Below are 26,198 nucleotides of genomic sequence, written 5' to 3'. Positions count from 1 at the left end.
TTGATGATTTGGCTGAGAGGGTTCAGGCCTATGCAGAACAGCAGTGGGGACAGAGCATATATATATATATATATATATATATATATATATATATATATATATATATATATATATATATATAGTTGTTTTTGTTTCTTAGCTTCATACAATCTGCTTTATAGCTTATAAAGCAGATTGTATATATATATATAGCTTTAAGTGGGCAGCATTTCTAGTCCATGTGTCCATTATTAATGCAGATAATAAATGTAAACATAATGATGAAATCAGTGTTTTTGGAGTAATATGACAAATTGTCTGCAGCCCTAAGACTCAAAAAATAACTTTCAGTTCGTATCATATTGCCTCATTTCCCTTTAGGGTGTGTCCTCTATAGCCCATGTCACCTTTCTAAGCGATGTGACTCTGCAGGGTTTTTTTTCTAGGTGTTTTCTGATTGCTACATTGTGCAGGGGTCACATGTTTAACACCTGTTTTCGTTCAGCGTGAATAATTCACCGATTAAACTTTACTTTGCTGTTATTTTCATACCTTTCACATACCTTTCAATTATTATTTCAGTTACGCTGAATCTGCTACATGAACATCGTCAAAGAAAACTGTTGGGGGTTTTTCTGACTTGAATCTACAGTCGAGCCCAAAATTTTTCATACCACAAGCAGATTTAAGTTTGAGTTTAAATTGACTGGATGTAATAATAATGTGCAGCCAGTCGTCATCAATAGGTTTAAATCCTATTAAATTATACCTGTTAATTAATAGGTAATTTTTATAATTCCAAATTGTTTTTTTTAATATATACTTTTCTATTGTCTTTTGAAATATCTCTATATCATTTTCCATCAGAAACAAACAATCAGATTTTTAATTTTCTTTTTCAGCAGAGCGCAGGTAACCTCGTCTCCAAATATTCACCAGCAAGCAGTGAAAACATCCTCCAATCCACATGCATGCATGTTGTAGCAAACCTGTTCAGGGTATAACAGAGATTTGTTTTATTTTCTAGTTCTTAAGTGTCTCCCGTCTTTCCAATGCTGATGATAAATCTTGTGGTCCAACATCAACTTTGTACAGGCGAGGGCATTTAACCAAATATTAGAGGTGACCAGAGTACGACTATATTTTATGTAGTTTTTATGCAGTGTGGATTAAATGAAACAGTAAAGACATTAAATACATTGAAGCATAATACATAAGTTAAATAATAATTAATAAAAAGATAGAAGAACATAAAAGTTATGATGAAAAGATCTATTTGCTGTTCTATGAAGACTCATTGCCGTCATCTTTAAACCCTTTTATTTAACCATTGTCATAACAGTTGCACTTAAGCATTCACAAACTGCCAAGAGATTCATATTGAAAAACAGAGAGAAAAAAAGTTTTAACTAGATGATTATATACAGTTCTGAGCAATGCTGTGCTTCATTCTTAGATGGCTCTACACGTAAAAAACATTCTTGATACACTGTTGCGTAAATGTCTTTCAAAATAGAGGCCATATTTACCACAGCATGAAATATTAAAATCTTAAAAGCTCACTTGCTCAGGAATTTTGTTCCTGAATGTTTATATGTAATTTACATTCAACTCCCAGCACTATAAAAATGCATTAGTATCAGCCATTACTCTTTGCTAAAACAAGCATGCAAACTTATAAAGAATTTCTATTTTTAAAGAAAATATTACTGAGATAAGTATGAACTGCTTTTTTTTAAATAACTTAAGTCATAAAGAACACATATGTAAGAATTAACCAGCAGAATAAATCTAAGACTGAGTGCTACTTTTTCCGTATATACAAATCATATGGAATATATTGCTGATTGGATGTGGATTAAAGAACCTCTGTCAAAGGCACTGTGAATGAGGAATGCTAAAATAAGCCACAAATCATATGAAAACATGTGCAGAGAAAAAATTGCTACCATAATCAGGCCTATGTTTTGTTCACATTTTAAATTCCTTTTCTGTAATCCTGAGTTATCACTGAAAATATCTGCTGATGAAAAATCTGCAGATATTTTGTGTGCTGAGCTTGATGAAGTTGGTCATGTTTTAAAAAGTTAGGGACTGTATAAAAATTACAGCAGGAATATGAAACCTTACCAGTACAGAACAAGTTACCATTTGAGATAATTACGTCAAAACAATGGCATGAATGAAATGTCTTTTGTTCTGAATTTGACGAGCTGCAAGCGTACAGCACATTGTGTATTTAATGTATCTACTTAAATAAATTAGATAAAAATGTTCTTTGAAGTACTACTCTTCATGTTAGAGGTCAAAACTGACCTCCAATAAACACTTTACCCATAATCATTGTGGTGCATCTGGAAGGTTTATGGTGAATTTTCAGACATTAAATATTCAAGTACTCTGATGCGGTTCTGAAAAAATTCACATTCAATGTGCTATGCTCTTGTTTTTAAGACTGCTGTGTAACTTTCTCTCTGTATGTGCAGAACCTTTGAGGCTCTATTAAACTCCAGACCACAAGGTGGAGCTAACGCACTAATCTATCAACAAAACTTGATGCAGTTTGTATGGCTTTGATGAATAAACTATTTATTCAATAAACAGCACATGCAATAAAAAAATAGATTATATTGTGAGAAAAAACAACAACAAATGTCTGAGTTGTGTTTCTGTCTCTGACATAGGATGTACTTCCAATATTTTTTTGTAATGTCTTTTTCACCACCTTCTGAGTTGGAGTTTTAGTACTGTGGAATTATTGCGACTCTCAATTTACAAAAAGTAAGTATAAAAATAGCATCCAATTCTTTTAGGCAGTGAGTCTTTGTGGGCTCTTCATAGTGGACACAAACGGAGATTCACTTTTAGAAACTTAGCTAAACCTTTCCAACCCTGTAGCTCCTTCTCTTTTAAAACAGGGAGCTTTTTTTATTAAATAGCAAACGTGTAAAGACCTATCTTTCAAAAGTAAAAGTAATTATCTGCTAATAATTTCTGTACAGTCCCTACTATTATTGCTGTGTCGTGTGTGTAAATAAGAGAAAAGAGAGCTAAACTGACAGGGTTTGTGGCCTGAACTTCACTACTGCAGACACAAACTGAACCTTCAGCACATATTAATGAATCATATCTCATGGCTGCTGCTGGTACTGGCTCTCTGTGGCTGTATAGAAATCTTCCAGGACACTCTGGAGATAGTCGAAGGTGGGACGGTCCTCTGGCTTGTTCTTCCAGCACTCCATCATGATGTCATAAAGTTCAGTGGGACAGCTGTCAAGGCGCTGCATTCGGTAGCCTTTCTCGAGAGAACGGATTACCTCTGGATTAGTCATTCCTGGAAAATAAGAAATTACTTACAACCTTTATCACTCCAGCAATGTTCCGAAAGATTTTCCTAAATACCGTTACAGGACTTGTGCTCGTTTTGAAAGGATAATAAGCGGCGTTGTCACCTGGGTAGGGGGTGCGTCCATAACTGATAATCTCAGTCAACAAAATTCCAAAGGACCAGACGTCTGATTTTATTGTGAAGGAGCCATAGTTGATGGCTTCAGGGGCTGTCCATTTGATTGGGAACTTAGCTCCTGGTTAAGGAAGAACAATAAAACAGTAAGCCTGTAGAACTAGTTTGGACAGTCAGACATTCTAAGTCCTAGAAAAAATGTTAAAAAACGTCCTTGTCAAAAATATTTCTGTTTAAGTAAGCCCTTCAGCATACAGCGGCACTGCAAAAACATAAAATCTCACCAAGTGTTTTTGGTCAAGTTTTTAGTGCAAATATCTTACTGCACTTGAAATAAGAGAAACTTTTAACTTCTAACAAGGAACTTTTCTGCAAGACATAGGAGCCTGTTTTAGATCAAGAATTCCTTGATGTTGCTATTAGGCAGATTATTTCACTGGTAACATGGGAAAAGAGTCTTATTACAAGTGTAAAAAAATCTGCCAGTGGAACTAGTACTTTTTCATAGAAGTTAAGGAATTATTGACCTAAAACAAGCTCGTATATTTTGAGGTCTTATTTTAGGTTTATTAAGATATGTGCACTAGACAATAAGCCAAAAGTACTTGCTAAGGTTTTGTGTTTTTGCACTGATGTCATTAACATGACAAGGAGCAATGAGATGAATTCTTCAGCCACATGTAGAGGGATGAGATTTACCTTCTCTGGCTGTGTATTCATTGTCCTCAATGATACGAGCAAGGCCAAAGTCAGCAATTTTGCACACTAAGGACTTATTGACCAGGATGTTGGCAGCTCTCAAGTCTCTGTGGATGTAGTTCTTCTGTTCAATGTATGCCATACCTTCTGCAATCTAGAAACAAGCAATGCAAAGTAACAGATTATTTAACAGAACTGACATGTAAAAGCTTTTCTTAGTTCTTCCTCCCTAAGGTTACAGATGAAAGCATTATTGATTAGCCTGGTAAAAAGCAGCCCTTGTTCTAGACTGTCATACAACATATTAATGAGCAATTTTTTATTTTTTTTGCAGTGATCTGTATTTGTAGATGTCTGTGTTTGATTGAATTTCAATAAAAACTTGTTTCCCCTGTCTGATTCTGTTTCTTTCTTACAAACACCTCTGTATTTAAAATATATATTTAAAAAAAAAGGTAGGATATTCTAATAAAAGGATTAGTGCAAACATCTGCGATGGCTTTTCATTTTAAACAAATAGGATATTCTGATGAAGGAAGTAATATTTTTGTGGTTTTGTCGTGAATATAAATTGTTCCAATGCTAAGCTAAGCATAACTCCTAAGCTTCCACATCAGTCCAGTCACTCAAATAATGTTATCCAATGATAATATCGAACATTAACACAACCAGCAATAGTTTTCGCTTTGTAAACATGACGGTAGTTTTAGACAGTCATAGCTATCTATCCGTGCTACGGTAAGAAAATCTGATGAGGTAGCACTAATAGTCAGAACACTGGACTAGTGAAAGATGTTTTTTTTTTTTTTAACACTCAATAACTTTCACCTTACTAGCATCCAAGCTCTCACATACTATATAAGCAGCATGTGTGCTACTAGTTAGCATTTGTGCCAATGAAAGATGAGTTTATTTTAAGGCCTTTTACACATCTTTACCACGAGTGCCAAATGCGATTAGCATTATACAAACGGCACTTTACAGCTCTTGTTTCAGAAAATCAGAAATATATCTGATGTTTGCACTAAATAACATTAAACAATTCCCACCTGGGCAGAGAAGTCAATAAGTTTGGGAAGCTGGACACGGTTGCCTTCGTCACTCTTTAAGAAGTCCAACAAACTGCCTGTAAGGAGACATATTCATACACATTAAAATTATCATTAAATGCACAGTCACTGAATATAAAAAAAATATATAACAACATTTTTAAAGACATGAATTTCAGACAGTATTTTAGATAAGCAATTTGTGTTTAAATCTTCTCTTTCAAGTGTAATAAACTCTTAAAGCCATTCCTGTACGACAGTTTAGACTTTCTTCTTATGCGTCAGAGCTTGGAACATGTTTTTAATGAATTTTAGCCGTCTTCTATTTCTAGTTTTTACGATTCAAAGCTGGTTGTTTTCTCTACCAGTCAGAGGAAGCACTGACACTATGTTTTCAACAAAGTAGCCAATTCAAACTTGACAACAACAAGATTCAATAGACAGCCTCCATGTAAACCGTTGTGACACTTGTTTCTTTTTTTCTGCTGCAGTTTGAAAATTGTAGACGTCCAACTGACTGACAACCAATTGGCTTTATCCTCTGGGACCAATTAATGATGAGTGAAGAAGAGTTCTGTGAGTTCTGCAACGGTTTTAGATGAATAAGACATTGTTGTGTAAAACGTTTTCAAGCATCAAGTGAACATAAAATTGCACCTTTTTCCATGTACTCAGTAATGATATAGATGGGCTCTTCTTTGGTGACCACAGCATTGAGTCGAACCAGTTTGTCGTGCTGTAGACTCTTCATCAGGTTGGCTTCCATCAAGAAAGCTTCCACTGACATACTGCCTGGCTTCATGGTCTTCACAGCTACCTTGGTGTGCTTATTGTACGTAGCTTCAATGAAGAAAAAACAGATACAACCAAAGGAATTGATAACAAGTTTGGTAAAAAAAAAAAAATTACTGACTGTTTACAGTGGCACAGATCTGACTCACCCATCCAAACTTCTCCAAACTGTCCTGCACCAAGTCTCTTTTCTAACTTCAGTGAAGATCTTGGGATTTCCCAGGCGTCTTTTTCCCAAGGCTTTTCAGGTTTGGGGCTCAAACACGCGTTGGTCAGAGTTTGGCAGAGGCCATCTCCCTGTTCTGAAAACGGCAAATATTAAATTTAGCAATTTCAGGTGTTATCCAGCTTTTTATGATTAGGAAAAGTCTTGCTGCTGTAGGTAATTGGAACCTATCCAATTACTCATCTAAAGCTGCAGTGTATAACTTTGAAATAAAAAAAATTAATTAATTAATTAATGTTTTTTACATATTTGTTAAAACTGTCTTATATTACTGTCACCATATGACCACCATGTGGTAACAGTAATATAAGACAGATAATATTTGAAAAAGGCGTGGAGGGTGATTGATAGCGCCAAGACCATCCTCTTGGCTCTGATTGGTTGTTTCTAAGTTAGCACTGACAACACTGGGAGAAGAAAGAGGTGCTAAATTTTTTCACAGATTATCTGATTCAAACAATACTTTTACGACATAGTGACAGCTTCAACAAATATATAAATAAACATTCATTTATAAAAGTTACATACTGCAGCTTTAATTGATCACCAGTTATAAGATTTGGTCAGCAGAGGGAGCCACACATCACCATGATGAGGGAGAACTAAAAAAGGTTGCTCTCAACTAAATAAGAACAGGTTTGCCTGTTTGACATCTAGCAATACACAATATGCTACATCAGAACTGTGAGAAACTGGAGAAAATCTGCTCCGGCGGTCGAACTCACTCTTATAATGGCCGACCAGCTCTTGCAGCGTGCCGAAGGTGATGCGTGGTGAGATGTAAAATCCTCCGTTGTCCAGAGTTCGAATTTTATAATGTTTAACTGTGTCACCGGCCTGGGGGTCGAGATCCCTGACAGACAGAGAGTAGCTACCTGTTGTAAAAACAAATTCAAATATTTAAATTCAACTTACAGACCCCTTCTGATCAGGAAATCCATTTGAAATCTTTTACCAAGTCTTTTAAAGGGTGTCGGTGTGTACACCCTTTATGGATTTACATTTGCAGTTTGTCTTACCTTTGGTAGTCTCACTGTCTCGGATCATGAAGGATCCGACTCTATTCCCTGGGGCCAGGAGCTGCCGCTCGGCGTCCTTTCTGCTAACACCCTTAAAGAACCAACTGAACAACAGGAAAAAGGCTCAGTGATTAAATCTAAACAAAGGCCACACAATAATCCATGTTTGTGTTTAAATCTTGAGCATGCGCACTTACTCCTCTGTCTCTAGAGTATCTTTGGCTACATAATTGCTGGGAATGTAGCCTTCCTTTCCTGTGCTGATGGACATAGCTCTCCACCACTCACCTGACCTAAAATGTGAAAGGAACAGCAAGAGAGGCACAACAAACAAAACTGTTACCCAAAAAAATTAAACGTTCTCTGACACCTAGGAGGGTAACTTTGCTCGGACACAGCACAAGGCTCTTTCAGATGCTTCAAAGGTTGAAGTGTAGATGGTTGTCAAAACTTGACACTGTACTGTTAAATGAACAGGTTCTTGTGATGTAAAAAAAATTTTACTTATTTAAAAAACTTTTTCCCCACATATGATTAATCCTGCACAACTGAAAAACAAACAAATCTGTTAGTGGAAAGTTAAACAAAAAAGCTACTATAGCCTGTATTCGTTAGGGTGGGCATTTATCATATTGTGTATGATTTATTGTGAAAAATGTATTTCAAAAAATGTTAATGAATGTTCTCCCAGTACATTTCAATTAATATAAAAAAATGGACAGTATTTTCAGAAATGTTTTTTTTTACAATGTTCTCCAATGTTTGTTCAAAGACAAACATTGTCTATGTAAATTGGAAATTTTCATTGAATGTAGTTACTATGTGCACATTAATAAATAGTTTTTTTTTATTGTCATTTTTATTGTTATCACAATAGTACCACAAAATATTGCAGTAAGACTCTAAGTCCATATTGCCCACCCGTAGTACTTATCCTTAAACCAATGCTTTGCTAAAGAAATTTTTGGTCCAATTTCAGCATTCAGTCTTCCATCAGCATGTCCTGACTTGGTGATATCTGTCCACTCCAGATCTAGTTATTTATTTCTGGATTCTGGTTACAAGTTCAGCTTTATTGTTCTTAGGATCATGACATTATGAGTAAGTCCCAAAGCTACTTACTCCTCCAAAATTCTGAGTTTATCTCCCTTCTTGAAGCCAAGGTCTCCTTCATGAATCGCCTCATAGTCGAACAGTGCAATGGCGTCACTCTCCCCTATGGCAATAAAACACAACAAGGATGTTATGTCCACTTTCCAGGCATTTACATAGATATTTACTTTGCTTGGAGAACTTGTAGCTCCAGCACCTGTGAAAAGATCACACTTGCAGGACTTTCAGTGGTCATCCTAAGCTTAGATTCTTTAACCACATTCTTCTTGTTTCCCTAAATCCAATCATTTTTATCTAAGGCCAAAGAAATCATCTCATTGAACCTCCAATGAGATGATGCGGTGTGATCAGTGCAACAAGGAGTAGACACATCAAATTAGTTGCAGCTGTCACTCTTTTGCCAGACCTTGCTAACATATTCAATCCTGCAGTTGCATTACCATGAATAGAATAGCATGTTGATCAATTAACTAACTCGATCAACTAATCGTCAAAGAACATGTTAGCCAGTAGCCCTGTCAGCCTTAGCGGCTAGCTTAACTTGCAATAATACAAATAATGACATAAAATTAATTAGCCATTTAATATGGCCTCAACTGCTCTCTTCTAACAACTGTACATTTTACGTAGAAATATAAATAATTAAAAGTTCACAAGGTGTCAGAGTTAGGGTTTGCATTAAAATTAGCTTGAAGACATAAAAGGGTTGGAAAAATGCAGGGAGTAGACAGGAGAAAATACACCAATAAATTAAATCATGGAATGATGAGACCATGATAGTTGTGATATTTATTTTTTATATTTATGTATTAATTTCTGCCTTTTCTATCATTATTCCTGAAACGAATCACTGACTGAGCGCAACTGTTAGACAAAATTATCAGGACTTCTATCCTAAATTCATAATATTGGTGCAGTTAGCATGATTACAAAGACAAGGTTTTTATAAAGACTATATAGTTTTTCTATCTAAAAGCAATAGGACTGGGGGAAGATGAGGTCTCAAATTACCTTCCACATATTAGTTAGACTAGTTAGTCTTTCTAGGGTACAATAGAGGACTAAATCTACAGAAAACGTGGATGCTCACAGCAAGCTTTGTTAACACTGCGAATTTTCTGCAAGAGCAGCTGCGATAGAAATCAGGAAACCATGAAGCATGTTGTGTTTTAAAAATAGACACTTAATTTTGACACTTTCAGTCCTCTATTGTTGTGTAGTTCAATAAGTCGGACCAAAATAAAAATGCTGTTAAGTGCATTGCTGTCATATAATTATCAATGTGTAATACGTAATTGCAAGCACACCTCAGCTTTGACTCTACAATAGGCTTCCCCATATTTTCGCTCTGTGACTAATTTCCTGGTAATAATAGCAGCAGCGGGCTGGTCTTTTTCTGTGTTTAGGTCTGCGTGGTGAGGCAGTGAGAGGGGTTATCGCTCAGCACCAACACACTGACACTTCTTCCTCTTTCGAGCTCAGAGACAAGGTTTTTCTGCTTTCAAAAAGTACACACCCATATCAGTCTAAAAAAGGACTTTTGTTGACGGCCATTTTGAATCTAACATTACCTTAGTTCCTAAATGATCCTTTTCTCTACCTTGAGAATAAGCAGAGGTAGCTCAAGATACTCATGCAATGTCAGCAATATGCAGTAAGTAAACTCACCATCTGAAGAGGTTGCATTAGAAGACAGTTTGGCCTGTGGAGAGAGAGAGACACAGTCACACATGAATGCTGCACTCATTTTAATTTCCATGCATTCAAATTTTTTTTAATGCAAAATATGTTTTGATCATCAGAATTAGTGTGGTTACTAACAACAATGCATAATCAACAAGACTAATGTTAGGAGTCACATTTCTAGTAGATGATTTGAAAAGGGTACAGGACAAGCGTAATAACTGGTTGTGCCACTCAAACCAAAAACTGCCTTTAAGTGTTTGCGATTAGTGGTAAAACGGTTGTGGTGGGACTTTGGACCACTCTTCTTTGGAGAAGAATTTTAAATTAGTCAAAACGGAAGTCTTTTTTTTAGAATGACTGACATGTTTAAAAAGTCTTGCCACAGCATCTCATGCAGACATTAACTAGCCCATTATGAAACAGTTTTTTCTTTTCTTTTTTGCCATTCAGAGGTGAACTTTCTGAGATGTTGGTTTAATTCAGCTTCTCTTTCTCTGCTATTAAGATTAATCAGATAATCTGAAACATTTATGTGTAACAAAAAGGTTTTTCTAAAAGTAGCTGTTTAATGAGAGGCTTCAAGTTTAAAACCTTGTTTAATTACAACAAAGCTTTGCAAACACAAAAATAACATTTGCAAGGTCAGCATATCAACTAATTTTGCATCAAATGCAGCTACATTGTTGTTTTCCAGGTTAGTTGTTGCCTTTTATGCCACATAGATTTTAAATTAGAGCAAGGTGATCTGTTTAAAACCCATGGGGACATTTTAGATCCAATCACCCAATGTGTTGATGAAGTTTAATTTAGACGTTAAGAGTTATCACAGCATGAAAAAGTATAGCTTAACACTTCTCGCTACGCATGTCCTAGCTGAACGCTCTGGTTCTGCTTCTCTCACTTCCTCTTTCTTCTGTGAGGGCGAAAGAGATCTTACAGTCAACACACAGGAAGCAGTAGCCAGAGGAACCACACTCGCAGTAACACTGCAACAGATCAAAGTCTAATCGGCATGCAAACTCACAGCAGGTCACGCGGACATGTTGAGTCTGAGTCCACACAGTGTCTTTTCTGTAAATGGCAACAAAGGGAAACTACTTCCCATTGATTCTTTGCTGAAAATTGTGGAACTGCGTTCTTATCTTCTCTGAACTAAGCTTGCCTATTTCTGCCTTTTGATCATTACTCTTCCTCATTTTTTTAGAAGCCCATTAAGCTTCTGCAGTTGTTTTCTTTTTACTTCTAAAATATGGATGTGCACTTAAAACTGTCCTGCAGAACAAAGTATTTGTGCTACTGTACAAAACGTTTGTTACTTACGCCAAAATGTATCTATTTTCCTTCTAACCAGACAGATTTCCATTGTAATGGATATCTGTCTGAATTTATAATTCTAATGAAAACCATTATAATTTTTATTCTAATGGTCTTGGTAAATAGCTAATACTATTTCTTAGGACTTTGGTTGCTTGACTAAGATTTGCTCTGTTTGAGGGAGTCTGTGCTGACAGAATAGACAGTAAATAAAACATTGCTTGGCATTAGTAGAATCATTAAAACAATGTACATGCTTAGGCTGAAACATTTCTGTAATCACAATTTGTTCAGTTGTGCCTAATGTCACAAATTTACATCATACCTTTTATAGCTGCTGTACATGCTGCATTTAAATGAACAATTTATACCTTATATTGCATCTGCTAGAAAAAAAAAATCACAATGAGTGTATTTTTTATTTTTTTATTTAATCACGAAAAACCCCAACAACAAATCATTGCGCAAAATGCTAAATATGACCTATTCAAGCATATGATTGCCATGTTTGGATGACTCATAATATACACCATACAATTAAAATGAGAAAACATTTGGACACTTCTGTAATTTCATGTGGCACTTTTAATTTTGTGGGATACTTTTTGCTTGGCTTTACTAGTAAAGCAGTAAATCCAAATCTACAAAAAAAAAAATTAAAAATCTCAATCTACATTCAAACAGTTCCCTTATACCGGTTAAAAAAAGATGCAATGGTTAATTGATGTGGAGTTTTGGTTACCTACAATAAAGTAAGCATGCAATATTATTGATTATTGACAAAAAAAGAAAAAAATTGTTGATAAAAATCTTCCCCTAAAATATCTTTTAAACTGCTTCAACTAATTGCCCCCAGGCCATCCGATTCATATTTTTCCATAAAACATTCATTTTATATAATGAGGAAATGCGTTAGCTCAGCTGTGGGTTCAGAGTCTGACATATTTGTAAGAGCTGACACTCTCAAGTGAGGATTAGAACCGCAATGAATGGAAATCGTTCAGCGACCTTTCAGTGAGTTTGTAGCTGTTCAATGTCTAAATCAGTATGTTTTTTTCAGGTCCAACTTACTCCAGCTTTGCTTCCAGAGGTGGGGTCTCTGACATAGTGTACCTGAGCTCTGTTCTGCTGGTCGCTGTTATCCGTGTCTTTGCTGGGGAACTTCTGCTCCTTCTTTGAGCCAACACAGCCCATGATGCCGTCTGCAGGATGACAGAATGCGTTAGAGCTGAGCAGAAACTTCACTGTGGTTCAATGTGGCGTTCAAAAGAACAGGAAGGTCCCAACCGAATAACAGCCAAATGTTCAAGTATAAAAACAAAAGATTTTTTATCTTACTTTAATTGAAATGGCTGAGGGCCAATTTGAACATTTTTGTGCATTAAGGAATACAATGATATTCTCACTAGGACCTTCGTCAGGTTAGGGACTAGTTTCTGTTGTTCTGATTCCAACATTTGCAGTTAATATGTCAACAATTATTTTAATCAATAACTCCAGAATCTCAGAAATGAAAACTCTGGAGTTAATATGAATCTCGACTCTTTTAGATTGCATGTAAAATGCATTGATTTGACTGATGCTTGCAGTCAGTGAGAACATCGATTTTACATGAAAAGAATAATAATAAAAAAAGTTCATTGGCCATGTTGAGGATATTGGACAAAAAAGGAAGTCACAAGATAAATTTATGAAGGCAATATTCAGCTGATAACCTGACCCTGCAGGTTAACAGGTGCTGAAAGTAAAAGTCCATAATACCTCTTAGTGATTTGATTTTTTCATATATCAGAATTCTAAAAGACAAAGTGTTTTTGTTTTTATTCCTGATATCAGTAAAAGCACAAAATTAATGGGTCCTCTGATTACTCATGTTAATAAGATAAAGGTCAGAGAAAAATGCTGAGGTACTGAAAGATACTATCAGTTCTTAGAAACTAATGGAAGTACGCAATACCTAATGACATAGTGTATGTAAATAATTTGGTTTACATGTTAGTGAGAAAGAAAAAAATATTTTGAAATAACTTTATGAAAAATAAAACTTCTAATATTTTATCAGTACAACAATCTTTCCAATTTAAATTTGAAGTAGTTCAAGGGGGGAAACCCTCCCCCTCCTGGTTTGTACATTAACAACACTTTATTTAAAGATATATACATGTAGGCCATTCCAAAATCTGTATGGAGTTGGAATTATTTGAGACATTAAGTAGGAACTAGAGACATGTGGAGTTTAAGATTGTAAATAAAAACCTTCTCTGGAATTTTAAGATCACTGAAGCAAAGTGACACAATAGAAAATTTCAGATTAACACATGAAAAAGAGTTAAAAATTGCATCTGAATCTGTGGAGACCTTGTTGTCCTCAGTGTGGATCCCGCACATATAAAACTGAAGAACTTTAAGGAACTGTGACTTTTCTGTTAAAGTTGCCATCTTCTGTTGACTGTCGATGGTTTAACTTTTTTAAAATGTAAAACGTAATGTGACTCTTGGCTCAGTTTACTGACCACACTTTTTAACCACGCTCTGTCACCAACCTGCTTTTTGTTCTGTTTGTTACGAAACAAGTTTCCATGATGCAAGATGAACACTCTTTAACTGATAGCTGGTGTTAAATCCGTATTCTAGCTATAAAAATGCTTTTGAATATTACAGCGTCATATTCTAATAATACTGAACAGAGAAGGGTGTCTGACAAGGCAAGTGTGAGCTGGTGTGGTACGAGTCATTATGACTTTTGAGATATTGTAGTTAAATCCCTGTGCGCAGATTTAGAGGCCTTGACAATAAGTTACTACAACGATGATTTACTGGAGAAAGATGACTCCATAAGACACTAAAAACCAGCTACACTGAATAGAATGTACATTATGTGCTTGGGTAAATTTTAAGTCATTCTAAATATATTCAAAACAAATCCAGTTCATATAACATAAAATGGAACTATGTACTTAGAAAATACACGACATCCCATACATCCCATACATCCCATGTCATACACAAATCATTGCTTTTTTAGGACAACATAGAAAGTATGGATTTTTAAAGCAAATTCTATTCAAATTTCAACAGCCTTAAGAAATCCTTGAATCTCCTGTGGCAACCATGGGCGATTGTACGCCTGCTTTCATAAAGCGCTGTCCATGTACCCTGCCTAGCTTCTGCCACAGAGCTCCCCTCCACCCACCCAGCTCCTCCAGACTAGCAGCAGCAGCAATTAGAAAACACCTTGTTAAACTGCACTTCTCTACTGAGCTTCTAAGAACGGTTGTAAGCGGCATCATGGAGAAGCACAGTGATGATGCCTGTCGGAAAGGATACGAGGTTTTTAAAGAGACAGAGGCTAATTTCACTGCGTCAGGCAAGGTTATGATGTAAAGTCAAATTTCTTCTAAGTGGTTTTAGATATATGTAGCATTTTCATAACTGAAAGAGTTACTTAACTGTACTATAAAATGGAATTATGTACTTGAAAAATACACAGTATTCCACTTGAAAAATGAATAATGACTTCAGTTCAGAAAGCATAACATAGAACTAATAAGATGTACTCGCCACAACTCACTTTTAACATAACGACTGAAAGTCTAGTCACCACATAAGGACTAACTCCACCCCCACTGAAACTCACTTGTGGTGGCCAACAAAAAGCTCAACTACAAATGTGAAAATCGGAAATCCTTCCAAAAAAAATACTGTTGGATCCGTTGTGTATTGTTGAAATCAGCACTGCAAGACTAAATGAATTATTTTTGAGTCGTAACAATAAAGGAACGGGCAGACTAGACCTTGCTTAGACTCTAAACTTTTAAAACATTTGAGTTTTGTGTGTGTGATTTTGTCAGTTATTTTGGTAGCGTTATGTGCTTACTCACGCAGATTATCAAGTGAGACATGAGAGACATACAGGAGAAATAGTGTGTGAATTTTTAGAGCTAAGTTTTGCCTCACAGACACTAAAGACAACTCGCCATGTTTTCCTGTGCAGTTAAAGAGTCCTCATAGAAGAGACAGTACTGCCACAGTGATTGATGTGCGAGTAAATTGGGGCATTTCACTGTTCCTAAATCAACCACCTTCATATATCCTCTGATTGATAGGACTGCTGATTCTTTTTGCAGAACCACTCAGAGATAAACATACATTTTTATTTAAGAAAATTCCAGCAAATCCTGTAACCAAAGGAAAGAAAATCCTATAATATCTTTAGACTTTGACCTCAGAATATGGTTTAATAATCCGGCAGTAGTGTCTACTTTTAAAAACGGTGTTTATTGAACTACTTTAACACTTTAGCAGGTGTCAGTTTCATAGTCTGAACAACACTTTGCAAAAGGGCCGGTAGTGGAAAGCAATATCAGGTCAAATTTAAATCAAATATTTTCATTAGTTCCTTCTGATTATTTTTAGTGCAATTTCAGGAGATTTTTAAAAACCACTCAAGTTACATTGAGTCAATTTAAGTGATTTATTTTCAGCACTGCACATGATTTTTTTTTCTTTTTTTTTTTGCAAGGCAATATCCAATACTGGCGCGCTTGCTTCTGCATAACCCCACTGACCTCTAGCATTCAGGGAATCTGCTGCTTTGCATATGTATTTGTGTATTTATGCAAGCAAATGTGAATGCAGGTCAATAAAACTAAGTTGAACAGGATATGCTGATGAACAAAACGAGGTTTAGCAGGAACCAGAACAAAGGGGGAGTCTGATGGGACCCAGATGCCGGGGCTGGACAGATGGAAAGGACACAAGTGTGTCATTCAGCGGGTCCAATCCCCCATTCGCTCGCACACACACAGATTACTGCACCGGGTGAGAGTAGTCAGCTTTAATATGATTGCTTACAACAACACGTCTACAATTGTGCTGAGTTTAATGCCGCACTGCAAAAAGATAAATTTTACCAACTATTTCTTTGTCTTATTTCTACTGCAAATATCTTAGCACATAAGATATTTGCAGTAGAAATAAGACTAAACGAACTTGTAAGCAACTTTTCAGCAAGATACTGAGGCTTGTTTTAATTATTTTTGGATTTTTTTCACTTATTACGAGACAGTTCTTCACTTGTAAGTGCAAAAATCTGTTCCTATATCAGTAACAAACTCTTGTATGTTGCTGAAAAGTAACTTGAAAGTTTGTTAAGATATTTGACCTAAAAACTAGACAGAAAATATTTGGTAAGTTTTTGTATGTTTTGCAGTGCAGGCAATGCCAACAAGTAAAATAACATTTCTAAATGTCCGTCTTGTTATAATTATTCACCGTTATTAATAGCTGCAAATAAGAAACTCACACACTGCAGAGAGGAATGGAAAATGTTCCAGGAAGTGCTACGGTCAGGTTTTTTTTTGTGGTTTTAGCATAATAACGTTCCTTTTTCTCTATTCTCTGAGCCATGTTCCTCTTAAAGAGTCCAATAAGAGGATGTTCTGAGTCCCTTTGACAGTTGTAGCCCTCGTTTCTGTACACACCCGGCTCTCTGTTATACTGTTACATTTGTAAAGATGAAGGTCAGCAGGAGTCTGCTGGTGGAACTTTGACTCAGGTTGTGTCAGTGAAATCAGGGGTCGTTGACGTGTACGAGGTCAGGCTGACACTTTTCATGCTGCTGCAGTCAAGACCATTATCTTGCTTAAACCAAACGGACAAAAAAAAAGTTATCAACTTCATCTCTTAGTGGAACATAAACAAAGCAGGAGAAAACCTAACAAAGTTAGTCCTAGGTATTCCTCTGTTCCTCTTTGCATCGCAGCCTTATTTGACTATCACCCGATCAAACGATAACATCCAAAAATATCTCAGCATGAGAGCACGTGGTAAACCTTATAATATTATTCATTCTGGTTGTGTGGACCACTATAGGTTCTCTTTGTACATTCTTGTGTTGCAACAGGGTGGGTCGTTACAGTTTCCATCACAGAAAACACAGAATTTAGCCCAAAACAAATCCTCCAAAAGTTAAACTCTGTGCTGAGCCTGGACTCCTGGAGACCAACAACCAAACAAAATGTAATAATCTCTATAAATAGTTTGTTTTATTCTTGATCTGCCTGTTTTTCAACAGGAAACAGCAAAAGAAAACAAAAAACCTCTAAGTTGTTCAATGTGGCGATCGATCAGATTCAAACATCTTACATTTCGCTTAATCAATCCCTGGAAAAATACATAACCATCCTAATTTATTAGTGATATTTGGAAATATCCACAATCTCAAATGGCTGGTCTCCCAGATCAGTAACAGCAGAGGTACAAACAGAAATCTGACACGGTGTTTCATGCAGGTTTTAAATAGGCCACATATACCTGACAGTATTAAGAACTGAGTCTGTCATGGTGTTTACAGACTCTGTGGCTGCAGCTCTCTGCGGCTCACTGACAAACTTAAACTAGATTGTGACCAATAATTTCTAAATAAACAGACAGTAAGCTCACATTACTCCGGATGACTGTCTTATAATTCATTTCAAATCCCTGTGTTTGTACAGATTTTTGTCTAAAATAAGAAAGAATAATAAAAAAAAGTTATCCTGGAGATTTAAACGTAATGAATCATACATAAATATAACTCCTGATTAAGCACCATTTCTAAACACTGATTAAAGATTGTGAACAATATACGGATAGCTATTGGTTCAGAGATTACTGGCCTGGATGGAACAGAAACAACACAGATAATTTGATATTTTGATCATTTACAGAAAATCTGAATACAACAGATACAGAAAGGACGTCTGGAACACCAGACAAACAGTTTTATTCATTTTTTTATGAGGCATAAACACAACATTAACTTCAAAATGTTTCTTTTCAACTGCGAAAAATATGAATCTTTGAATTTATATTTTGAATTTTAAATATTTCTGTGGCACAGCACACCGATGTTGCTTTCCAAATGTGAAGCCACTTTTGTGTAAAGAAGAATGTTTCTTCCTGAATATGCATTCTGAAAGTACATTTAGTTTAGACTTATCTGTAAGTCAAATATTTACTTATTAAACATAGTTGGAGTTATTCTTCTTGTACTAAAAGTGTAATCTTGACCTTTAGCATAATGAGTAGGATGCATTATTACAATACTGTAAAACCCATGCCGCTACAGCCAGTATAATATTAATTATTTACGACTCTGTTACTATCTAAGTAGTTTCTCGGCTAAAAGTTTCCCAGACACAAAGAATATTTTCTGCTCTCTACTTTTTTGGCTTTTCGATCTTCTGTTCTGTTTGAAGGTCTCAGCGTTGGCATCACTGGACTACAGAAAGCTTGTTGGCTCCCCATGGCACTGACTTTCCCTTTTCTTGCAGTTACACATAACAAGCATTAAAAAGTGCCAGAGGTAGCACAATCCAAACTGGCAATTATATATATTAAAAAATAGCTAGTCGACACTGCACAGCTATTCTAAACTAATTACAGACTAATAAAGAAATATGAAAAAATACAACATCTGTTGTCTTGTGAAGTGTTGAGTGAAAAGCCAGTAATGAACTTGGGAATAATTTACTCGGTAACAAAATAACTTACCAAGTATTCTTTTGTTTGAGTGAACTGTCAGCACAAAAATGGTCTGATTACAAAGAATCTGGATCCGAAACATACTAGTAAAAAATAAAGAAATGTTCTCTTCCTGTAACAAAAGTTAGTCATCCTCTATGACACAGATGTTTTCTTTTTCTTTTTTTGCATGCATGCACAAAAGCTGCTGGAGACAATACTACCACTCCCACTTCAGTCTTCTTTCACTTTATTGTGGATGTGAAACATAAACCTATAAAAAATTCCTCATGATAATGCTTGCAAATTCACTTCTGTTTTTTTTCCACTGAATTCTTCAGTCTGAAAATATTAAATGGATGAATCAGCAGGCTACATCATTCTCAAAAACAGATCTAATGGGATGATGATGCAGTCAAACTGTGCATTTTTGAAGTGTCAAAGATGGATTCTTAAATTATTTATCGACGTGATTGGCTTGGCTTTACGTACTGATCACAAGAAGGATCAGCAAGTACATCTCTATTTAAAACACACATGACATGTAACACGGAAAACAAACAAACAAAGAAATTAACTAGAGACAACGGGGCCTTGTGTTGCTTCATTGCCTAATTTGTTAACGGTATGCCAATAAACGTAATTCCTGGTTAAATCATTTGTTAACCATTAACACAACGCTAACAGTTTGTGTCACAGTATAACTCCTATCGTCCTCTGCTAAAGCTAACAGACCCACTAACGGTAAACACAAATAACTTATCTTAATATTTGCTAAAAAGTGTTTCTAAAAAATTTTAATTAATAGTCGAGGATATGTGTTTGTAAAACATAAAGTGAGGTGAATAAAGCAGGTTAACATATTAACATCGCAAAATGCTAACATCAGCTACAACAAGGCTAATATCAGCTTCAATAACGCTAGCATCAATTTCTAATATGGCATCTCTTTATTTTCTGCCTCAGAAGTTGTAACTTAGAAGTGGGAGTGACACTGCACTCGAGACCATTATGGTCTTGTTGCACATCAGAAAAACAGTGGGACTGCTAATCCTTGTGCTCCAGGAGCTGTAGTTCCAGGACTAAAATAATATTTCAGTTGGTAAGGTGCCCATTGCAGCTGTGCATCTGCATGTAAAGTGTTTTGAGGAGCCAATATGACTATAAACATGAAGAATTAAGTAGGAGCTCTATTAGGTTTTGGAAATTTTGACGACTACAAGAACCGCAAGCCTTTTGTCAAGTAAAACGCTTTTTATAGTCTTTCTTAATAAAATTCTATTTTGAGATATACAGTAACTGAAAGGGCATCTTTATACCTCAGTATAAAACAAAGTAAAAAACAAGAACAAATCTAGAGTGCTATGGTAAAGACTTCCTCGTATGTTTATAACTAGGCTATAAACATACACAAATATTAAAATAAGTGAAATTAGCAAATTATTTCCCTTTTTTAAAGGTTTTCTTGTCTTGCACTCTTCCAACACTGTTCTGTTTGTTCTGCAAAAAACTACAACTAGAGGAAAGTAAGCTTTAAACATTGGTCACAGTGTAACATAACTCCTACTGGAAAGATTATATTTCTATGAAAGTCTGCCTTAGAGCTCTTTAATTATACCTGCACCACACAAATGATCTCCTGGTCTAACAACAGCTTTGGTTACTAATAAACCTGTCAAAACTGTTGAAAATTGAATGCATTTAGCTCAAACATTTGTGGTTTAATTGACTCAAATGGAACACAGTTGCACAATATATGACATTATTGTTGCAACATTCTTGTGTGCAGCGGACCCTTGGATGCAATATTTGGAAAGCTTACACTTTTAAGCACCATGCAGTTGGTCGGTTGGATTGATTTAAAAAGGCAGTATTAAGTAAAATTGAGTTTTTTGAGCTTTACATCATGTTATAATTTTATTTAGTCATTAAAAACATACCTGGAGTGTTGCTTTGATTCTTTCATGAATGTTGGAGAAATCTTTTAATCTCCAGTGGTAACCATTCAGTTGCAGTTTCCAAACTTCCTCCTCAACTCAGCTCCTTCAGACTAGCCAGATACAATTAGCAAACACCTGGTGGAACTGCACAGCTGCTGAGCTCATTATATGAGCTAGTTCTCAGTGGAAAAAATGTTGCTAAAGGGTCAAGAGAGAAGCGATGTGATGACTACCTGAAGGTGGAGTTTAACAAAGAGCAGGATTTCTTTTAAAGAGTTACAGGCCCAAATTCAAGGTGTTAAATAATGAAGTAAAAGTTCTTTGATATATACAGCATTTTTATAAGAACTGAAGTTAACATAGTTACTTGACAGTGCTATAAATGGCACTATGTGGCCTTTTAAAGCTCTTAGATTGTGGTGGGGTAATCATGATAATGGAAAAAGAAAGAAATTAGTGAAAACAATATTGTTAAATCCAAGGACAGATTGGAGCCCTTCAAGTTCAAGTTTATCATAACAAGAAAGTCCTAGTATTTCCCTGACTGACCTTTGACATCCCGCATTCAAACCGGTTGCTGCATCATCAACCGGTGATGCTGCAGCAGGACATTGAAGCACAGACTCTCTCAGGAGACAGCTGATAGGAATAATTCATGCATGCGTCCTGCTTTGAGAGGAGATGTTCAGCCCAGATGGACATGGTTTGAAGCTGTAATGAGGCGCCAGCTTGTACCTGCTTGGAACTGCCTCAGGCAACAACAACATCACCTGCCATCAGCTGAACCAGTCAGGAAGTCTTCTTTAGCTAGTCTCTTATCAACAGGAAGATACTTTTTTTTTTTTTTCTCTGAGTTTCTGTGTCTCGTGGGGGTTTCTCACATTCTCAACTCCCCAGAATGCGAACAGCTGGTACTGCCTCTTTAACTTTATTCAGTCAGCAACTCATATCTCATGAAGTGATCAGGGCAAACAGAGCTGGAGGGGTGATCGCGCAAACTGGGCATTTTTCCTTAAGGTCTTTGATTTTGATAACTACAATGGTAACTGAAGACCCCACAACCATTTCATTGGATAATTTTTGGCACGTCCAATACCATCTCTTACAATTAGTTTAGGAAAAATGTACTTTCTATGTCTGAGTTAGAACAAGTTGCATTATTTTCATTTCATGAAAGCTAAGCAACTTTTACTCTTTTTTTTTTTGTAAAATTGTTTATACTGATACTATTGCATGTGCACATATTTATGAAGATTATTTGCAAAGACCATGTCTGACCAATCGTAGTGGGCCACCTGGAACAAAAATGCCTGGAGCACATTTTTGTACAGCCCTGATTGTCAATATAGTCATGCCTTCCTTGATATTTATACTTTTGGTTACTTTCATGCAGAACCACAGTATCAAGTTAGTTATTTATTTTTAAAACTTTTTTATCTTCAACAGAAGTAGCTTTATATGATGATTCTCTAAAAAAACATCCCATGCTGTGTCACAATATTACCAGAAGAATATATAAATAATTAAAAGTATTTACAAGAATAGTTGTTGTGTTTTTTTTTTATTGAATATAATCAAGAAATTAAGTACTATCCATCTGTTCCATCCATTGTCTGGTACAAGCCTATTCTTGCAGCGTTGTGGGCGGTTCTGGTGCCTATCTCTCCAGCCATCACTGGGCGAGACTCTGGCTACACCCTGGATAGGCTGGCAGCCCATCACAGGGCATATAAATAAAACAATTAGTTGAAATTAAAATCTTACATACACTACCAAATAAAATAATCCTGTTTTATAAAAATAGCTAAATAATTTTCTGGCAGCATAGTAGAGAAGTGTAAGTATGTACGAGAAAGAATCCCCCCACCCCCACACCATTCTAATGTTATAATAAAGATGAAAAAGCATATATAATGTATGACATAATCTATTTGAGTTTATCTTAAAAGTCACTGACCGCTGTAATCTGACCTGGAATGCTTCTTTTAGAATGCAGGCGTCAGAAGTTGTTGTTTTTTTGGAGGAAGTGAATGGAAAATGTCTCCTTGCCATTTGAGAATTTACAGAAGTAGGCTGGATGAATTTTTATGACCCAAGACAAAAACTATGTAAGCCAGAAAATGCTTCTGTAAAGGTGGCATTATGATTTAGAAGAACAATCCAACCCAATTTCCCAATCTGATAACGTTGGCTGCTATAAGATTTGTTAACAGAATATATAAATTGATCATTACAGTTAGGCACCATCTCCCATGTAACCTCTGAAGAAGTACGTATTGACAATTGATTGATGGTTTATTACAGTTTCAATAATAGTACCTATATTGCATATTTACTATTAGTTTCCTACTTTTTTAAAAACAGACATAACTGGAAATACAGAAAAACTGCTGGTAAATTTAGTAGTTTGGTAATTTTCAAATGTTTCTTTGCTTTGCTTTTTAATAAAAACACAAGCATAACAAGCTACGTTAGCTGGTTAGCTAGTTAATTAGACCCTCTGCTCAGATTCACTGAACAGACAGCTTTCTGAAAGTGTAGTTTCAAACATCAAGTAATGGGTGGCACAACTTCGTAGTCTATGCAATGCAATGCAATGCTTTTGAAATATTTCCAAACGTTCAATTTGACGTTTCTTGTAAGTGAGGTGAAGGTAAAGCAGTTTTCTTTCAGTCAGCTGACCTGCAGTGGACAGCGAACCGGTGATGCTGCAGAACACCTGCTCAAAACTTTGATCCCCCTGAAGCTTTTTCTGGCAGCTCATTAAAAGAACCATGAAGCACAAAAGCTGTCTCATGGAAAAATCCTGTTTGTGTAATCTCACAATGCCTTAGGAAAGTGGCCCGTGTCGAACTGAGACCAGGCTGCTTCTTTTCCCCTTCATGATCACTCAAAACTAACTTTTCATACGTAAAAAGGTTTTAAAAAGAGAGAGAAACTTGAATAATTGATATTGTACTAGAGTTTTAGGCTTAATCCCTTATGTTTTACTTCTCTCTTTGATCAGAGAAAAGTCTCACACGTTCTACGGCATCTTATTAAAGTGACTTCAAACCTCAGGAAAAATTATAGGAGGAAATATTTAAGTACTTTATGGTAAATTTTAAAATCCTTAGAAGACACTTAGAAGAGCAAAACCAGCTCATGCCCTAACTATAGAAGACATCCAGTTCAGCTGACGCAGATGTTTTACTTTCTCCGGTTCTTCTTTTCAGATAGGAAGTATGTGGCGATGCAGAATATCTCAGGTTTTCTTTTTAGGGTAGGAACTGACTGCGGAGCCAACATTGAGAATTAAACAATAAATCCGGAAAGAAAAATCACAAAATCTTCAACATATATTGGTTCATTGGCCCACAATACACCTAATCTTCTGTATTGAAAACTTGAAAATAGTGATTTCTGCACTATCCTACCAATCACACAAAGATCTGGCTTAACATAAACTAGTGTGATGCAGTTTAGGCTGCATAGTTGCATCATTTGAACTTTTTTTTTTTTTGCTTTTCTGTTTAAGACATTGGGGGAAACACACCGGCTTAAAGCCCCAGCTGCATTACTGTAAACACCTTAGTCACAATCATGACGTAACTCTGGCACTTCTGCGGCTCTATAACTTACTTAAGACTTTCTAATTTACATAGAAAGGCTTCCCATACGGTCGCTCCATCCATTTTGTGGCGTCTTAATCTTAACTGAATTGAAAATGTAAAGAGGCAAAGTGAATAAAGACTGCCGGCGAGAACACAGAACTGAAACTGGAGTGGTTTCTAGTTTACTAGTTTAGTCTGTGTCTAAAAATAACCGACTCATGCAGCTGAGAACAAAGTAGGGAAATTAATTGAGACCCCCACCTGTTCCCCCTTTCCCGTTATTGACTTCATAATTGAAGGGAAAATCAACAGTAGTGCTCGTATAGCTGTCACCTATCCGATCAGATCATAAAAGTTTACATCTTATTTGTGTACAGCAACTTCTGGACCTTAGAGTTCCTCTTTTGGAATTCAGCATCCTCTCAGTAAAAACAAAACAAAAAAAAAAACTGTTCTTCAAATCAAAAGCACATTATATTCCAATATAATAATAATATTTTCACTGATGGTTTAAGTCTTCCATTCAGCTGTCGTTCACTTTAGCTTCCTCTTTTTTTTTTTTTCCACACAAGCAAAACTTAGCAGAGCGCTCTTACCTCTTTTTCGTCAGTCACTTGGAAACACGGGCTGTCTCTGCACTCGTAGCGGATCTTCTAGGCTCAGATGATGACGGGCGTCGAGAACATTCTTCATTCCTCGCGCGCAGTTTCCATTTCTCCCTAACCCGCTCGCGGGGGTCGGAGCTGCAGATGTGAACGGGGCGGCGGAGCGGCGGCACACTGGACTTAAAGGAGGAAGTTTGAGCTGTGCGCATCCGAGCTCGTGTAAAGAGGAACAAGCAACACGTCAGCCCCTGCTCTTGGTTTCACTGGCTGAACAGACCACAGCTGAGGCTTCCTTTTTCTTCTTTGTTTTTTTTTTTTTTTTTTTTTTTGGCAGTTACTTCTTCTCGGTTACCCCGGTAGCCTACAGAAAAGAGGACAAATCCGTGAAAACCGAACGCAGTTTCTTTCCCACCGGTTCGAGATTTATTTCACATGCACTCTGAGCTCGGAGGTTCGGTGGAAGAATGCACACCTGAATGGCTTCACAGATGTGAGAGGCGCATTTGCATGGTGTGCAGGGAAGCTCTAACAGGTATTCAAATGATAGTTTGACAGCTATCACGCCGAGAGAGGGTAGGCAGAAACAAGGGTGGGAGGGGGGTAGAGGGGGAAGACTCGGCATTAACAGACACGAGATGTAATCCTTAATCAAGAATCAGGATTAGAAACAAAGTTGTCTCCTAAAGCGGGGCGAGAATGGGACAGATAGGAAGAAATAACCAGAGAACTAATGCTGCGTATTAGATCACATTTTGAGACGTTCCGTTCATCCATTTCACATTCTAGCCTCAGGGAGAAATTGCTTCCTCTTTTATCAGACAAACATAGCCAGGGTTATTTTAATAATTACACAAGAAACGACCCACAGCAGAGTACTGGACCTATTGGCTGATTCACAAGGAAACACAAGGAGTTTGCGTGCGCCGGATCTAATTCTTCCTCGGACAAAGAGTCGCAACGAGCCCCTGTTCCTGCATTCTGTCTATATTTTACATAATCCCAACCCATTGCCTAATCCTTTGATCCTGTTGGATTTCCGTGTCATGTGGATTATTATTTCTAAACTAGAAGTGAGATGTTCCCACTGGTTCTTGAGGCTAAATTGACTTTAAACGTCTCACTTCCTTGTTCAAGAAACAAGGGGTCAAAGGGTCAGGCTTCGGGGACACGTTCAGGTTGATTTAAAAAAACATCTGTCTGGACTAAATTTGACT

The 26,198-nt window shown here is 36.4% G+C and overlaps 1 protein-coding gene across 2 annotated transcripts; it reads right to left on the bottom strand.

Annotated features, from left to right (window-relative positions):
* Positions 1–1,282: 1,282 nt before the first annotated feature.
* On the bottom strand, positions 1,283–25,476 carry hck (HCK proto-oncogene, Src family tyrosine kinase). Of its 2 annotated transcripts, none has more exons than XM_008412849.3 (13): positions 24,976–25,476; positions 12,454–12,542; positions 10,009–10,042; positions 8,350–8,443; positions 7,425–7,520; positions 7,228–7,331; positions 6,934–7,083; positions 6,132–6,284; positions 5,848–6,030; positions 5,191–5,267; positions 4,142–4,295; positions 3,432–3,563; positions 1,283–3,313 (listed from the first exon to the last, which is right to left on the bottom strand). In XM_008412849.3, the coding sequence occupies exons 2-13, from the start codon at positions 12,532–12,534 to the stop codon at positions 3,111–3,113; spliced, it is 1,461 nt and encodes a 486-aa protein (XP_008411071.1). In that variant the 5' UTR covers positions 12,535–12,542; positions 24,976–25,476; the 3' UTR covers positions 1,283–3,110. The 2 variants fall into 2 exon arrangements, with proteins under 2 accessions (XP_008411071.1, XP_008411070.1); XM_008412848.3 differs by having other exon boundaries at positions 12,412–12,542; positions 24,976–25,474.
* Between the last annotated feature and the right edge of the window lie 722 nt (positions 25,477–26,198).

Source organism: Poecilia reticulata, chromosome 7 (assembly GCF_904066995.2).
Source record: "Poecilia reticulata chromosome 7, P_reticulata-male-v2, whole genome shotgun sequence".
Lineage (NCBI taxonomy): Eukaryota > Metazoa > Chordata > Actinopteri > Cyprinodontiformes > Poeciliidae > Poecilia > Poecilia reticulata.
This window is presented reverse-complemented; position numbering and strand designations above follow the sequence as displayed.

What these genes read in the sequence shown, in the direction of transcription:
- hck (XM_008412848.3), bottom strand. Translation starts at nt 12,534, where the DNA reads ATGGGCTGTGTTGGCTCAAAGAAGGAGCAGAAGTTCCCCAGCAAAGAC. An exon ending in AAACTCAGAATTTTGGAGGA is followed by an intron (nt 7,521 to 8,349) that starts GTAAGTAGCTTT and finishes TTCACATTTTAG; the next exon opens with GTCAGGTGAGTGGTGGAGAG. An exon ending in GCTGGTCGGCCATTATAAGA is followed by an intron (nt 6,285 to 6,933) that starts GTGAGTTCGACC and finishes TGCCGTTTTCAG; the next exon opens with AACAGGGAGATGGCCTCTGC.